We start from the raw sequence: 18,411 nt of genomic DNA, 5'->3' as shown, positions 1-18,411 counted from the left end.
ACAGGAAGAAACTGCTATGTGTACTATGAGATGGGCGGTTCCTAGTGCGCTTGTTTCTTGTTACGGGGCCTCCCGATAGCCTACTAGAACGTCACAGGGGTTCCCCCAGAAAAATGTCCGTTTCTTTCTAAATCATACATAGATGATTCTGCTACTGCTAGTCATTATCTTCTTAAGTTTAATAAAGACATTTGTGTTAACTGTTTCTTATGTGAAATGTACCCAGAAACAATACTACACTTGTTCTGGCAATGTCCCTGCCTACACTAACAAATTCTGTAAAGATGTATTCCGTTATATTGTTAACACTCTGACTTTTCTCTTTACTGGAAGAATGTAGCCTACTGTTTGGGCTCTTTAATTACAATAATAACAAAATTGCATATTCATAAATCCACTTCGTAATTCTAAACCTTTATTTTTGGTTTTTGAAAAAGACACTAAACGGTAGCCTACATCAAAACAATCTTTTACTCCAAGAATAAGAAAGCTGCCTGCAATGACCATTGATTTATGCTCTTGACTTTATTTAATTAATGTAGCCTATTTATTTAGAAATCCCCCCCTGGCTCTGTGGTATTTGTATGAGGTCCTTATTTGTATGTTTTGTCTTTATTTCTGTTTTTCATGTAGCCTACTTTATATAATAGGCTACTGCCAATAAAGGGCCGGGATCCCAAACTTTTCCATGTCCCAAATACAAATAGCATTATCCTTTGGCCGTGACCCCCCTAGCAAGATGTCTTGTGGAGAAATGTAAAAAATCACATCCATACAACCTCAAAATATATTTCCTTGCTTTTATTAATGTAATAACATAATCATTACATTTGTATCTAAAATCGTTTATTTCTTCATTATTCAATATGCCTTTATATTCAATATTTCTGTTTCCCATTATAAACATTGTTCCAGACTATTAGTATTATCACACCATGGGGAAATGGCAATGAATGGGATGAGATGACTGGCAGGTAATTAGACAGATGAGCATGGCAAATATTATTTTTATTTGGAAGGATTCAATTATACTACACCAAATATAATTATAAAATATATATTCTTTATTTATTATACTGTAGTATTAACAAATATAACGGAATAATTTCCTTCCCCATAAAGCTTTTTTTTAAGCATTTCCATTAATTTGCTAAGGCCTCCCTAATGCGCCCTGGCAGGCCACCAGGGGCCCCCCGCCCCCACTTTGAAAACCACTGAACTAGAAAGCAAGGCACATGTCATTTTGTGGTCACTTTTATTAGTGGACAACAGGAGGCATTAAACACATAAAAAAAACAGATTGATAAACTTTACAAAGACACACGGAAATAAACACTTGTTACACGTGTTACTATGAGATCGTTCACTGCAGTCTCATTACTTGCATGCAGGCATTCAGCTTTATTTGAAACACATTGATCCATTGATTTGGATTGTCTGGTTAAGAGATTGTGTGTATCACTGAAAGTCATGCAATGAGGTTGAATTTAATAAAGTCTTAAATTTAGAGAAAATATTCTGACAGAAAAGTAATTAATAGGTAGTGTAAGGAATTGCTGATCCAGTGGAGGAATAAGTAATTTTACTTTCCAAATAAGTAATGAGTAACATTAATTTCAGTATAAAGCCCAACACTGTCCAAGCCACAGTGAGAGCGAACATGTGATTAAGATTTGGCTCCTTTAGGAAGAAAGGCCGGTCTGTGAGACAGTGTAGGTCGGTAGCTCAGAGGTAAACCCATGGATGTATGAAAAGTAAACAGTCCGTGTGTGTCAGTGAGGTCTGAAAGAGGAGCAGCGTCAGTGTCAAAATGTTGATGTTGACACAGGTTGTCCGACACTTAACCGTGAACCTTCACCAGGACAGACATTTCTGTGGAGAGAGAAAACTGCAAAGTACATGACAAAGATACACAAAGCTGTCTCAGTTGATTTTAATTAAAATTACATAAGCTGAGGCATTAATGATCCCCATGGGGAAATTGGGTCATTGCAGCAGCAAATAGTAATAATTATAGGAAACAACAAATAAAAAAAGACGAACAGAGCAAAATGGGGGATATTTAAACAGAACGCTACAATTAACACTAGAATGTGTTAGGTACAAATGTACAGATGTTAAGTACCGGTATTAAGAAAGTATGAGTTACAGCATTAAAAAGCGGTGCAGAATATCAAAATGACAAAGCACAAACTTGGAAACTATTATTTGTTTGCAGGTTTTACCCTACCTTTCTATGAAGGGCCGGAAAGACCCGATTGGTTGGGAGGCTTCAGTTTGTAAGCGTTGAAGTAGGAGGCCACTTGGTCAGGCAACTCTGCCAGAACGCTCTGGGCGAGAGCCACGCTGTTTCCCTGCAATGACAGAAAAGGCATTGGGCTCTATTCTCCCCCTGGCCTTAGGCGTTAAACTGGCGTTAAACGCAAAAAAACACGCTTTGTGCCTGCCTACCCGTGACTCGGGAAGATAGCGTCATGTTTTTACGGCCTGAAATGCGCTTTATGCTGAAGAGGCGTGGCACAGTGCCAGAATAGGCCAGAATGGCCGTTTCGGCCTTAAATACCAGCCTAAAGCGATCTTCCCAACTGGCGTTAATTTTGCAGTTAGCACTTTTCAAAACCAGGCCTTATTCAGTGCGCCGGCCCCGGGGATGCACCCACGGTGTTATTCAATCACTCTTTCTGCCGCTATCTCACTCTCTCTCACCCCCTCTCTCTCTCACTTCCTCTCTCCCTCTCTCTCGCGCATCAATTTCTGCCCCTATAGCGCACTGCAAGCATCAGATCTGAAATGTAGGCTACACCAGAGAATGACCATCAGTATTTTGGGGGAAAGGCCACTAATTTAGGCACTAGGCGGGCACAATGACGATGAAAAAAAAGTTTGTTATATCGTAGTTTTGAGCCCCTATCATTCAGAGGCTGTTTCATCATCCTACCTGTCTGCCGTGCAGAGGGGGAGAAGAAAAGACAGCGAGAGAAAACGATGCAATCTTTCTGTCCAAACTATCACCAATCTAATCTCATCATGACATCCAGGGATAGGCTATATTTTTCTAGCCGATGCGTTTAGAACATTATTATCACTTTGCTCTTGCTATAGTGTAGCGTATTTACATGCTTGCTGTATTTAAATTCCAGTGAGATTTGTTTGAGGAGCATATGGAGACAGACGGGGATGAAAGTGCGCAGAGAGGGAAGGGGAGCTCAGAGCGCTTTGGCCGGGCTTTTCTGACCGGACTGGATCGCTCCATGGAATCGGAGCTTGAAAGGGAAGAATGTGATTGATTTACTGCAGATCCCTTGATACCCTCATCCATAAGGGGCTTAATGAGGAGATGTCTTTTGTTTGTTTTCTTTGAATGTTTTGTTTTTCTTTGAATGTTTTGTTTTCTATGAATGTACCTGCATTGACTTTGCTGACTCCCTCTGCTGGTCTACCCTGATTGTGCCGTATGGGACCTATAATTAGAGGCACCTGTGCATCACCTGCATGTAATTGCCATTACAGCTGAAGAAGGGATGCTGCCCGAAACGTCCTATTGTGTGGCAATAAAACCTTTAAACTTGGAGTGCTGTCCTATTCGTTTTTTTGAATTTTACTGCAGATCGCCAATGGCCCCAGTTGTGAATAATTCTACGCTTAAAAAGCCGTGGTTAAATGGTTAGCGCCGGCTTTAGCGCTGAGGAAAAATTAGGGAATGCGCCTGACCATGCCCACTAATAGCGCTAAGCCAAGCTATAAACGCAAATTTAAGGCCAGGGGGGAGATAGAACCCACAGAGTGTTATAGTGCGCTGAGTCCCGAGAACGAAAGACAAAATTGGAGTGAGAAATGCTTGATAATAAAGTAAAATGCATTTCAGGAGTTTTTGATCCATAGTGAGAATGAATTATTTGCGTTAAGATATTTGCTTAAAATTGAGTAATCTGTGTTTTTTTTTATATTGAGTACTGAGTTTTAGGGCGTTTTCACATTAGGAATGATTGCTTTGTTCTGGTTCGCTGATCCGTTCACGGGTACGGAACGCAATGTCCACACTAATCGAACCGGACTTGGGGGTCAAGTGTGTTCCAAACCGGACCCAGTGGTGAAACCACCCTTAGTTTACCTGGAACGTTCTGAAAGGCACAAACTGAACGATGTCTCGCGAGGCGACGTCGCCACACGGTGAGCGCAGTAGACGGTCGTCGCTGTCAAGGAACTCCATGGCGCCAAAGTCCGCCCCGCCCACGCCGACTATGATGATGGACATGGGCAGACGGGAGGCCTCCACGATAGCGGCGCATGTCTGGTCAATGTCTGTGATCACTCCATCTGTGATCATGAGCAGGACAAAGTATTGCTGCGGATGGATGGAGGGGAAGAGACACAGGTCAGATGCGCCCAGTCTCATGGCATGTTTGTGACCCAATTAATTTGTATTTTATTTGAATGTAATCTCAGCTATATATAAAAATGCACAATGAGTAATTGTGTGCTAGTGTTGTTTTGTGAAAAGGGGTCCGCTACTTACCGAGGCCATATTCTGTCGGAGAGCTTGCTTGGCGAAGCAGGATACATGGTTAATGATGGGGGCGAAGTTGGTGGGACCGTAGAGCTTCACCTGGGGTAGGCACTTCTGGTATGCAGTCAATACCCCCTCTATACCTACAACACACACAGACATATACAAATAGAGTACATACTGTACACATATACACACATGAGAGCAGTGTCCATGCATCAATGTTGGACAAGTTTTCAGCAAAACACAATTTTGTGAGTAAATTTAACTTACCTGCGCAGAATGGATTTGCTGAATTGAAATTGATAGGAAACTCATGGGAAACCTGTAAAGATGTTTCATGAATAAACGCTTTAGATATTAACTTAAAATATAACAACAAATGTAACTTAAACATATTTTTACACCTATTTTAAGTAAGGTGACCGCTGTCAACTTGGCCATATCTCTATGTCCTGGAATGTTTTTGTTGTCCAGGAGGTGTAGAGCTACTGTACAAATATGATTTTCTGGCTGACTCAATTGACGTCACCAAGGGAGCAATGACTAAGCTGCTCCATGCAGAGTGCTGTTTGGATTTCAAAGTAAGTGGTACTGTTAATCGATTTAGAACAGCCCCTACAGCAGCATCTATCTCGTCCATATAGCGGTCGCGCACTTGACAACCGCTTAACAACGGCATTAGTCCCACCCGTTGCGCTGTTTATTGGCACCGATTAGCTAATCGTCAGTCCCCCTCGGAGCACATTGGACTAGTCATTTTTTCAGCTGAGGAAATTGCTGTTGCATGTCACGATCCTAGAACAGAAGCAGCCAACTCAGTGGAGTGGAAGGATTCGACGGTCAGGACCCAGGCAAGTAATACGCTGTCAACCAGGAAAATGTAAAAATATAATATGGAGAAAATCCTATCCTGCGTATCAGAAACTATGTAATGGGAAACTTTATTTTCAGTAGTTGTCACCTTAGTAATCTGTTCACATACAGTATATAGATTAGGGCTGGACCCGAAAATTCAACGATTCATTCGTTGGGTAGGTATTCCGTTTTCTATTTTGGGATTTGGATATTAGTTGTTGTTGTTGTTGTTGTTTTGCTAGATGTAGTTACTTGTTAGACTGCTGCTGCGCCCCCATAAATAGCAATGATTTTCCAAAACAACCCAACGGACAGAAATCTAACCTGGATCGGATTGGATAAGTGTGGCTGCAGCCAAGGCCTTCCCGAGTCATGCTCCAGGGCCGCGGGAAGGGGGGATGCTGCAGGTGCTGCAGCACCCTCTGCTGTTTTGTATTGGAATTGCAGTCTCAATAAAAAATATATATGATTAAAATGTGTTTTATATGTTTTACACTGCGATATTTAGGGTTTATGAGCAAAGCAAAGAGGGTGGAGATGTTATTTTTGATGTTTGGTTTATAATAATAAGATGATAAAATATAATAATAAGCTCAGTGTTTCTGCCTGTGTTGCTGTCTGTTGTAGTGTAAAATGACCTAAAGGGAGAGAAGGTGGTGACATGAAAGTGAGTGAGAAAAGGAGAAAATAGCAGAACTCGCCATCTTCGGCTGCTCGGAGTCCTCTCTGAACTTCCCTACAGCTGTGCAACAATCTCTGACACTGGGGACAACTGTCGCCAAAAGACTCATCCTCCTCTTCACCTTCTTTTCAAGTATGGCTGATGGACATGGTTTCTGTTATACAGATGGAGAGACTCAGGTTCCTGAGAACCAACTTGCTTAAAAAGTTCTTAACTATTTGGGACCCGTTTCTGGGCTACTTTGATGAGGTTAAAAATGATTAGTGAGCAGTGACTAAGGTTAGGCGTGATGGACAGCTTGCCCGGTCGGTTTCCTGTGGACCCCTTGGGTGGGGTCCTATGCGTAATATCCCTCACAAGCACATAAGCAGCTTTTGCAGCTGGTAGCACCACGTTAACAATGCAATTTGTCAATGATGTATGTATTTTTTTTCTTTTTTCTTTCCTGTGTCTGAGCCTGTTTCTCTTGTTCGTTTTTTGTTCTATTAAAAAAGTGAAAATAAGATATTTTTAAAAAGAAAAAAGAAAAGGAGAAAATACTATACACAACAGTATAATCCTAATGTGAATTTCAAATGAGATATTCCTCTAAATATGGCTAAAAAACATCCAAATGTCCAAATAACATCCACATTTTTTTCAGCAGCGCCCAGGCGGGTGCTGCCAAAAGTCCCTTCCTTGCAGCACCCCCTGCTTAAAATGACTTCCAGTGGCCCTGTGCTCACAGCACACAGACACACTGCCTATAATGTATTTCTATAATCTTTCAGTCAGTTACTAGGATAACTGCTGTGTGCGCGTTTCTCCCCCAGACCCCAAAAACCAATAGTAAACTGAAAGAGACGTGTTGCAGTGCTATGCCGTCGCATCTCAGCGCACACCCCCTCCCCGCCAACAAACAAATATCTGAATATCCAGATATCCGCTGTTGAGTACGACCAAATATCTGGAGCCCAATAAATGGTATTCGGGCCAGCCCTAATATAGAGTGAGCTATCCTGTGACATAGGAATGACATAAGTATTCCTCTTATAATGGAACAGATCATGTGTTCAGCAGCCTCCCGTACCTGCCAGGTAGGAGGGATCTGGGCTCCAAAACCAAAGGCAGGAAACATCTTGTTACTGCAGAGGAAAGGCAGATAACATAAAGGTATAAGTGTGGTATTAGCTCTTATTAACCAAAGCACATTAGTCAGTAGATCATGGTTAAATTGGCTTTAAACTGTGCAGATTGAAAACAGAGCATCCGACTGGCCTATTATGAGAAGTGATAAAGAAAGAAATGGGAGTGGTTTTTAATAGATTTCCTGCTTTTTTACTGCCTATTCAAAGACAACTCTAGGAAGACTCTGGAGACTCTAGTAGAGCCCTTTTCCCACATGCGCTTTGTACCGCAAAATGACCGGAACGTGGTGTAATGCCTGCATGTGAGAAAGGCGCCGTGCCGGTATAAGCGCGACCCCGTCGTCCCCGACATTTCACCACTTTCGACCTAGTCAGAAGAGCGGTATGCTCTTAAGGGGACGCAAGTGGAAACGGTTCCAGTCATTTTCCGCGACAGCGGTCCTTCAATCATGGGCCAGGAGTAGCCTACACACGTTGCTTAATGTTCCAGCGGGCATAATCTAATCATTCGCGCACATTAAAGCAAACTGGCGAAATGATGTGATAGCCTAATAAGAGCAGTAGCCTATGTCAGCTTGCTGATTTCCAAAGGCAACCCCGGACACATCAAACGAAGCCAGTCTGCTTTCTCTACATACATACAAGCGTTGAGCAGCTTGCAAGCCTTTCTCGCTGTGTCTGTCCTGTGTGGCTGCTGCTCTCGAGCAGAGAGGGGAGGGGGAAATCGGCTGTGTTGATTACGCTGGCGGCTTGACGCTGCTCTTAAGTCAAACGAGTGTGATTTATTGTGTGACAACTGACAAGCGAACTTATTTCGAGTTTTGCCGACCCCCCAAATAAGCTCCCCCCTCCCCCCGCCCCCCCAACATACAGGAAAATTCGCTGATAGATTCCCACATGCGCGAGCAGAAGTGTGAAGGGAAATGTCCGATATTGACTTACAGGTAATTTTCCGGTACGCATGTGGGAAAACGGCTCAAGTTCTAGAGTCTCCTAGGAAGACTCTGGAGACTCTAGGTCAGGGGTGCCCAATACGTCGATCGCGATCGACCGGTCGATCGCGAAGGTAGTGTGGTCGATCGCATGGCATTGAGGGAAGATTTTTTTTTTTTTTTTTTTACTGTTTTTCCACTGTTTTTCCACTGTTTTTCCACTGTTTCCACTGTTTTTCCACTGTTTTTCCACTGTTTTTCCACTGTTCCACTGTATACTCAGTGTATATATATATAAATAAATATGTTTGGTAGATCACTTTGACTTGGTCATTTTAAAAGTAGCTCCCAAGCTGAAAAAGTGTGGGCACCCCTGCTCTAGGTTCTAGAGTCTCCTAGGAAGACTCTGGAGACTCTAGGTTCTAGAGCATACATGGGCAACATACGGCCCGCGGGCCGTATGCGGCCCGCGCGCGCCCCCTGTGTGGCCCGCGATGGAATTGCAAAAAAAAAAAAAAAAAAAAAAATTTTTTTTTTTTACAGTGCACTTGAACGCAACATCATGCAATATACCCGCTGAATAAGTGTCCAAATGTTCATGTCATTCTGGGCAATACTCTTCTGTTATAGCATTTCAGTCTGAAATATGGAATATCTTTGAATAATATTTATGACTAAAAGGCTAAAAGTAATCTCATGTGTAAGAAATGACTGTTCTACATTGAAGTAGAAATTTAAATAATTAACTTGTTGGTTTTGGATTTATTTAGCTTCAAGAGTGCATTTTTGTTCTTGTGTGACCCTCAATGCAGGCTTTGAGAATCCCGGGCCACTTACTGATACTTATGCTTAAATTAACCCACTCATATTCTGGTTTATTTCAAGAAAAACATTTCGGCTAGTGGAAATTCTAATTGGCTGGTAACTTTAAAATCTAGCAGCCATATTGGCAGGTGGTGAAAAAAGTTAATTTCAAGCCCTGCAGGAAGAGCAGGTGGTGACATAAGAGTGAGTGAGGAAAAGGATCAAATATTGGTGGTTAAGACTGAATAATGACATCACAATTGTTCATTTAAAATTAGTTATTCCTCTAAACCTGGCTTCAAATGCCCAAAAATTTTCGTGCTGGCGCCGTTCAGCCCTCAGCAAAATCTGGTAGCGAGGACATTTTTTTGTGGCCCTCTCTATCATCAAAGTTGCCCATCCATGGGTTACGGCATGACAATATTTGTTCGGCCCCCGGCAACAATCTGGGTTTCTCATGTGGCCCCCCATGAAAAATAGTTGCCCACCCCTGTTCTAGAGTCTCCTAGAGTCTTCCTAGAGTCTAGGAAAATCTGACTGATGCTCGTGATGTGAAACAATATTGGGTGATGGCAGGCATTTGCTGCAAGCTTTTTACAGCAGCTTTATGTTTTTCAGACTTCCCATGCAACTCTGATGCCTTTACCCAACATTCCTATTTTTTCTTGAACAAAGTGCAGTGTGTTTCAAATTAGTTATTTTCAACCAAGCACTAGATATGTTGTTCTCGAGCCAGATCTCGTTGAACTTGCACTTAGCCATTTATGAAAGTTAATGTTAACTCACACACCACATCGCGACACTAGCTGGGTGTGCTCAGATATTCTGACCCGGCTGCACATTTTGCATTAGTGATTATTGGTTCCATGTTGGTTTTGTGCTGTAGTTTGGTTACAACATGATCAATAAAAATGTCCCCCCAAAACACATTTAAAAGTAATCTTAACTATATAATATATATATTTTTTTACCTGTCAAAAACTATTTAAGAGATTTTAAGGCCTCAAACTCTGATTATTGGATTTTAGACTTTTTAAGGACCCGCAGAAACCCTGCTTACAATTCTAAATGCTCAACAGTGTGAAAAGCTGGTTTGCTGGTGAACGTTTGTAGTGCAGAACCTTTGTCTCCCCCTTTTAGCGCTTCTGACAGTGAAGGAACGTGCGGCGTGCTCTGCATTCAAGTGGTGTCGGGAAAATTAGTCCCCGACCGTTTCCTTTGCTCTTTGTTGTCTTGCAAAACTGGAAACAGCTATTACGGTAATTAACGTGTTGTTTAAACACTCTGAGCAATCAAATACAACACATCGGGCCCTATTCTCTCACAGGCCGTAGGCGCAAAAACGTGCCTTAAACGCAAAAAAACGTGCCTTGCGCCTGCCTCGGGAAGATAGCAACATGGCTTTAGGCCCCGAAATGCGCTTTAGACCAAACAGGCGTGGCGCAGTGCCAGAATAGGCCAGAATGGGCCTTTCGGCCTTAAATACCGGCCTAACGATATCTTCCCCCCTGTCGTTAATTTAGCGCTTTGCGATTTTGAAAACCAGGACTTATTCAGTGCGCCGCGGATATTCCACATACAGCTTCTCCTCTGCTGATCTCACACTTTGTCCCCCTCTAGCTCTCTCACTCCCTCCCTCGTGCGCTCAGACAGCCACAAAGTCAGATGAAAAAAAAAGTAGTTATACCATAGTATAACGTAGTATAACAACATGACAGTTTTAACAACATGACAGTTTTTATAACATGACAGTTTTGATCCCGTCATTCAGAGACTGTTCTCTCCCCCTCTCTCTCTCTCTCAATCCCTGCACAGCACAAATGAAAAAAAGCTGTTCTCTCCCCCGCTCTCTCTCTCTCACTCCCTCAAATCTCCCAGCATGCATTGAGACTAATACATTTCGAGAATAATGAATGAATGAATGAATAATTATTTTATTTGCGTGTCATGCCACATTGTGGCCCATCCCACATGGGATTATATGACACAGTTACACAAAATATATACATTTTCTTTTTCTTATTTTATCTATACATTTCATTCCTCCTCATCAACCAAGCCTTTTCTAAGAAAGTGGCAAATGCAAAAGTTTCATATTGGAAGAGCCGTATGAATTTTTCAGAGTCTTCCAACCACACAAATTCATTTTCTTTGTCTACCTTATTAAAAAAACTCTGCCTGATAGTATTATAGAAGGGACAATAGAATACAAAGTGTGTTTCGTTTTCAACTTCCTTAAGTTCACACAGACTGCACAGTCTATCCTCCTCAGCAGTGCCCACAAATCGGCCTGTCTCAATATGAAGGCCAAGTATGCCAGCTCTGATTTGAGCACATAGAGAGCGCTTTTTCTTAGACAGATTATACAAAACATAATTCTCTGTGCCGTACACATGCTTTATTTCACAGAAGGTGCGAAGTTTTGGTTTGTAACATATATCTGATGCCCATTTATCCTTTACTTTCTGAAAAATAATGTCTTTCACTACACTAATAACTATGAGTTGCTTTCTGTGAAAAACATCTTCCAACCCAGCTCTTAGAAGGACATCATGCATGTCCCTAGCCCATGCTCCGTTTACCATCATATCCCACTCAAAGACCTTTCTAGAGATTCTGTTGGTATTCAGACCCAGTATCCTATTCCAAAGTCGCATCATACACCTACTCCAACGTACCTCATTAGGCTCCCACCCCATATCACCCGTGACAGCCAGGATTGGTACAAACTTATGTACGCCCAAAAAGTATCATATGGCTCTGTTGTGAACAGCCTCACTTTTGGGGTACTGTTTAAATCCCCACACCCCTGCTACACCCCTGCTATTTCGAGAATAAATATCAACCAAATCAGCATAAATTGCCTAAAGTGGTAGATAGAAATACTGTTTCTGTTCACACAACATGCAATTCTCGAACATTTCAATATTGGCCAAAATAAAACATAGAAATCCAAACACAACCCTATGTGAAACATATATGTCATCCTGGGCCTATATATATCCGTCGCAGGTTTAAAGTGATTTAGATAAGTGACAGCGTAACGCGGTTCTACTGTCATGTCCTATACTGTGATGTCCGCTCCAATAAATTGGCCCTACTTCACATTTAGTTTTACAATAAAAACACATTTCTGCAATGACTTTACATAATGTAGGCTATATTTATGTGCATCATCCTACCTGTGCAGCAGGGGAGAGAAAACGATATCATTCTGGACAAACTTTCACCAATCTACGGTAATCTCATCATGACATAGGGATAGGCTATTTTTTTCTAGCCAATGCGTTTAGAACATTCTTTTCACTTTGATCTTGCTATAGTGTAGCGTATTTACATGCTTGCAGTATTTAAACTGCAGTTAGGTGGTTTGAGAAGCATAATAATATGGAATAATAGCCTATATATGGCGACAGACAGACGGGATGAAAGGGAGGGGGGAGCAGAGTGCTTGGCTTTTCTGGCTTTACTGGATTGCTCCGTGGAATTGGAGGGACACTTGTGATTCGTTTACTGCACTTCAACAATGACCAGATTGTGCATAATTTTACGCTTAAAAGGCGTGGTTATAATGCTTAAGGCCGCCTGTAGCGCCGATACCAAAATATCGAGTGCGCTGGTCCACGCCCACTACTCTGGGCTGCGTCTGGCGTTCGGCGCAGTTCATAGGCCGATGCAACGATAGAGCCCATTATCTTTGTAGCGTCCATGTTGTTTCCACATTTCCACAAAAGCTCATGAACACACAGAGGAAGAACGACTTCCCAACTCGGGAAATAGGACAATCCGTAGCCTACTGCGTTGGGGCTGTAAAAGAGTTTACGACGTCAGTCCAATAACATTTGGAAGGTCTAGAAGAGCCGCACAACTGAATTATTTATCCACGACTTTCAAGTTAGCAGAAGGATAACCGGAAATTAGCCGGCTAGGCTGGGCGGAAGTCTCTGGTGCGCAGCGCAGGAATGTGCCTGGATGACAGATTGAAAACTCCGGTCTACTGTGGAATACAGAGAGAGTTATCTGGAGGTGATAGGCTTAATCAGTATTGTGGGAACTTGTATTGCAATGGCTTGAATGTAACGGACGTTCACTTATATGTAAAAGTTATTACATATTCTAACTTTAAAGATGAGCTGAACCCAAAAATTACTCTTTTTCTTTTTTAGTTCACATACCTGGGTATTCAGTGCACCTATTTATACAAAATTGTTTTTATGCATTTCAGTTTGCAAATGATTGTAACAGTGACAGTATAATAGATTATTTTGCAAATTTTCCCACCCCTCACCCCCCATCCCTTCACAAGACAAAAAAAAACAGGAAAAAAAAGTATACACCTACATTATGTCTACTACACACATACCTGGGTGAACATACATACATGTATACCTACATACTCACATACACATGTGTGCATACATACATAGAGAAAAATAAAAAATAATATACCGGTACTTTTTTTTAAGAAAATAAAAAAGTGTGCATTTCAGACTAGTACACAAATATTATCAAACTGACTATAAAGACTTAATCCTTCACCAACTCCTCTTGTTGCAGTAATATATCAACATACCTATTGTTCTCTAGAAAATAAATAAAAGGTCTCCAGACAACTTCAAAACATTTTTTTTACGTCTTACAGTGTAAGTTAACCTTTCCATTGACATACATGAGGACATATCTCGAAGCCACATACAGATTTGTGGCCCACAAATGCAGGCCACAAATCAGTGCACCTATTTAATAATGTATGCAAAAAAAATCACCTCGGCTTTCAAACAGCACTACACGTGGGGGCAGCCAGTTCCTCGTTTCTCTGTGGATCCCACTCACGTAGTGCCACAACACGCTGAATCCCACTGGATTTGGGGGCAGAACACGCCATGATCGGCCAACGCCAAATCCAGTCCCCAGAATTGTCAAATCAAACCATCGACACGCTATGGCCCGCCTCTCAAACCTCTCTCATCTCAGGCAAGATTTATTTTCAGTCTGATATGTCTCCGACCCTCGCGCCACTTGGGTTCAGCTCGTCTTTAACTCATTGAGTGCCATGGACGTCCTTCGACGTCCAATTAAATAGTGACGTAGAGTGCCACGGACGTCCTTCGACGTCCAATGCGTTTTTTGACGGTGGGACGTCGATCAAAGCCTTCCGCAGCTCCTGTACAACTATAGTAGCTATTGGAGGTCTATAACCTATTTTACAGAACCCTTAGGTGGCGACAGTGCTCTCCAGATTACAGAAATGTCAGGAATACACAGCCTGAAATAGCCTTGATCAAAGAGAACCCGCTCATGCTGCAGTCCAGAGCCATGTAGATTGTTCTGGCTGCAACTGACGGTGCGTGCGAACACAGTCAATCCGCGCACACAACTGAGTCCTTCTGCCTCTGTCTGTCTGTCAGCATAGTTTCTCCACATGATTAGCCGCTAGAAAAGCAGCAGCGCGACACTGAAAAGCCAAACCTTTCACTGCAGTCCGCGTGTGGCTTCTCATCAGCATTCCGAAAATAGACGCTTGGTGCGAGGCTGTGTGTTACTAGTGTGGGGAGGAGTTTTCAGCTGAGGGGGGGGAGGGGGGGTGGGGCACGCAGGGCAGGACACAACTACACCACATCACTACATCAGAAAATATTATCTAGAGTCAGTGAATGTGCTTGAAATGCTGCATTTCACAAAAGGCTGAATATCTCAGCTTATAATTTGAAATGCCTGAAAACGCTGAAAACAACCTATCTTCTCCGGCTCATAACTAAAGAACGGAAAATGGTATCAATAAACTTTTTTTTTGCTGATGATACAATAGAGTCTCCTTGTTCTTTTTGCGTGTTCGGTGTTTACATAGTAATATCACACAATATTCTGTGGGCCTCGAGAAATCACTGAAAACGCTCTGAAAACTCTGGCACTGGGAGCGTCCGTTCTCCAAAAGTGGCTGGCACTCAATGAAGGAGAACTTACCTCCAAAACACTTTTTTTCAGCTTTTAACCAATATATATGACTTTGGGGGTGATGTGTGAAGAATGCTGGTCAAAATTTCCACATTTGTGACCAAACTGTTGCCATTTTACCATTTGTATCATTTTTCAGCAGCATACCTGGCATAAGCGCCCTCTAAGGGTGGAACACTGCTTTTTTTTTTTGCCCTCAAATGAATGGGAGATTTGGTACAACCTGACGTCAGGTTGTCCCCAAAGACTATGGGATTTCAAGATAGTTACTCCCCTACTCCCCCTGTACCCTTTCGGCTCCTCACAACTCCAAGCCTATTCCCATGATGTCACTTGACCTGTTAATCACCTGTAAATTGATTACAATCGCCTGTTATTTTCCTACCAACTCCTATGTAACACAATACTATCAATAAACGCCACTATAATCATAAAAGGAACGACAGTCAGTCTGCTCTCATGCACCCGCGGGGGCGCGCGCAGCAGCAGCAGCACACAGCAGTGCTGAGCCTCTCATGGCCAGGCGGGGGCTTTTGCATGGGAACAGTCTGACATTTCCGCAAACAAATCTCATCGCAGTTTAGCGCACATGTAAAATATAACGCTATACTACGACGTGACAACGTGACAAAGCTTCTCTAAACACATCGGCTACTATAATATCGTCACTGTGCAACGAAAGCAACACTTTTCAGGAAATGAAGTCAGCAGAGCGACTGGGGACTGGCACAGCAGCACACTCTCTGTCTGTGTGTGTGAGCTCCTCAGCGCTGGGCTGAGGAATGCGCGGAATGGGTTTGATCAGGCAAGTGAAGTAGGTAGGCTAGAAAAAATGCTTTTAAGTGCTCTTAAAATACTGAACACCACGTTGGCATATTTGACATATGTCTTCATTGTAGACAGTTTATCGCTGAATGTGTCATTACATTATTAATATCTTACCTGAATAAGCTCAAATGCTGTTACAGGATTATCACACCGAGTCTGGAGCACTTTCTGCCGGCCAGGCAGCAGCTCGTAGGCACCCTGCCTTTTAGAGCGGGCAGCGGGGACGCGCGGGCGGAGCTCTTCACATGGAGGTCTGACACTGCCCTGCGCTGCAGTAACTTTTAACAAGAATCACGAAAAGCCCCAAAACGCAAATTAAAAACGGATTTCATGGCGCGGTTTATCGCTAGTTAGACGAGGGAATGACGTGGAGAAATCTCGCATTGTGTTACCCCAGAGCGGGGGGTTTGTCCTATTGTGCGGTGTTCTGCGGTAAACGAGCCTCGTGTCACTTTGCTCTTAGCGATAGTTACACACGCCACACGCACACACATGGAGAAAAATAATTAAATTTCTAGTTCGCCACTGAATTACCAAATTGATATAACTTTCAACCATTTTGAGCAAAGCTGTTTCCATACAGGCCACCAGCGTTGGCTAGTTGTTGATATTTATAAAGATATTGCAGCTCTCAAATAAACTATTTTTGAGGCGGTGGGCAAACTGTAATGGCGTCGATTTCCGAAAACAAATCCTGACTTGAACACAGCCAAAGAGTTTAGTATAGACAAGAGCATATGTCATTTCTTGGTTTTTTCCATAGGTATTTTCAAATCACTGTTCTGATACATATCTAAGGGGTAAGTCCTCCTTTAAGTAGAGAGTGTTTGTATAATGTAGGATGGAGCCGTGTCTGGGTTTACCTGTCATAGTCCTGGATGACACTGCCCACTGACCAGATAGCTGCCTGGTATTCATTGCCCTCAGGGCTGAAGTAGTGGAGGGACCTGGGGGATGAAGGATCTCCATTGGAGCCTGTGAAGTCAATGGCGATCTGGCCCGAACACACAGAGGACATGGATCAAGACAGGGAGTTGGACAGTGATAGATGCAAATTGAAAACACAACAGTATATTTTACAGGGTGTCTGCAAGTCTCAGAAGGACAAATGTAACACTTTTTAAGACCTTAGTAATGCTACCTGGAATTGATTTTAAGGTCATTAAAAAAAAAAAAAAAGCTGGTAAAAACAGCTGATTGAACATGTCTAATGAAAGTTCTGAAACTATAAATGGGCAACATAAGAAAAAAGAACAAATTGATTGGTAAAGGACATGGAGTCTAGTTGTGTTGAGTAAAGTAAAGTAATTCATTACTGTCCCCATGGGGAAATTCATCATCTGCATTTGACCCATCCTACTAGGAACCTTCTTAAGGCCCAATTATACTCAACGTTAAAGACGGAGACGGACAGAGCCTTCTGTCCGTACTCTGCGTTCATTTCGTCCGTTTTCTGTCCGTCTTCTGAAAGCTTACGGATACGCATGAAACGGACCAGAACCACATACACACTCATACATTTGACTCTCTACTGCCCACTGGTGGATGTATTGTTTAACATGATACCAACGTGAAAGACGTATGGAAGTATGTGGGCAGTGACGATTACACCGTTTGAAACGGACGCCCTTATTTACGGATGAAAATGGAGTATAATTGGGCCTTTAGTTTCACGGTGCAGTGCCCGGGGTCCAACTCCAATTAGATTGGTCAGGGCACTGACAGGAGTATTAACCCTAACAATCATTCATTTTGTTGGTTTCTGTTTTTAAATATGTGCAAAAAATAAATACTGTAAATAAATTAATAAATTAATTTAAAATAAAATAAAAAATAAAAGCAGATACAGTGCAAGTTGTACTAACCCTGTGGGGGATTCATCTAAGAGCAGACATGCAGCACAAAGAAACCTGTCATTGCATCGTAAAAAAATAATACATATTTATATGTATTTAAAAAGTAACTAAACCCCAGAGTTTTGGCTGAAGTGCTTCTACCCTGGGGGGAAAAATGCCTCTAGAACATGAAAATAATTTCAACGTGGTGGTGGTGGTGGGGAGTTGCATGTGTGTGTGCGCGTGCGCGCGTGCCGTGTACAGGCACTTGTTTTTTTTTATGATGGCCTGTCTCACATTCCCAAACTCACAGTGAAGTTGAGCTGACAGCCCCCCATGATGTAATCCAGGAAGGTAAACTCTTTCTCCACCTGAAGGGGTTAACATCATGCAAGCTGTGTTAAATAATATGTATAGAACAGGTTTCGCTATGAGCAGTAACATACTGTGTAGGCTATATGAGAATCAACAAGAGAATTATCGCCCCCCAACAAAGGGGAGACTAGGGCTGTCACTTTTTCCCAAAATAAAATTCGAACAAACTTTAATTGCCCGAAATTCGTTCGAATATATTCGAAGTTCTTTGGTTAATAAAAAAAAAAAAAAAAAAAAAAAAAAAAAATTCAGTCCAGCCTGTTGCACCAGCTGAACGTAAGTTCTGTCTTAAGTTAGGGTGTAAAGTCCACACTAACTGCTACGTTCAAACTAGTTAGTTTGACACTAAAGTTGTGTCTTTGTTTGGTTGCACCACGGAGACGTAAGGTACATCTTAACTAGTAGACCCTAAAGTCCATACTAACCAAAATAGTGTCGCAGACAATGACGTGTACAGTATCTGTGACCAATCAGTGAAAAGCACGGTGGAAACGGTGTTTATTTACGG

The 18,411-nt window shown here is 42.2% G+C and overlaps 1 protein-coding gene across 3 annotated transcripts in view; it reads right to left on the bottom strand.

The window, feature by feature from the left end:
- Window positions 1–850: 850 nt before the first annotated feature.
- Window positions 851–18,411, bottom strand: part of LOC310797343 (copine-3-like) — a 51,982-nt gene continuing 34,421 nt past the window's right edge. For all 3 annotated transcript variants that reach the window (XM_083659712.1, XM_083659713.1, XM_083659714.1), the window contains 8 exons: window positions 17,840–17,899; window positions 16,557–16,687; window positions 7,117–7,171; window positions 4,781–4,832; window positions 4,517–4,650; window positions 4,112–4,345; window positions 2,231–2,354; window positions 851–1,872 (listed from right to left, as the gene is read on the bottom strand). In XM_083659712.1, coding sequence (XP_083515838.1) covers window positions 2,235–2,354; window positions 4,112–4,345; window positions 4,517–4,650; window positions 4,781–4,832; window positions 7,117–7,171; window positions 16,557–16,687; window positions 17,840–17,899 — 786 coding nt within the window. In that variant the 3' untranslated portion in view covers window positions 851–1,872; window positions 2,231–2,234. The remainder of the gene's footprint in view (window positions 1,873–2,230; window positions 2,355–4,111; window positions 4,346–4,516; window positions 4,651–4,780; window positions 4,833–7,116; window positions 7,172–16,556; window positions 16,688–17,839; window positions 17,900–18,411) is intronic.

This window comes from Poromitra crassiceps (genome assembly GCF_964638095.1).
Source record: "Poromitra crassiceps genome assembly, chromosome: 2".
In the NCBI taxonomy this organism is placed as follows: Eukaryota; Metazoa; Chordata; class Actinopteri; order Beryciformes; family Melamphaidae; genus Poromitra; species Poromitra crassiceps.
Note: the sequence above shows the minus strand (reverse complement) of the source record. Positions and strands in the feature narration are given on the sequence as shown.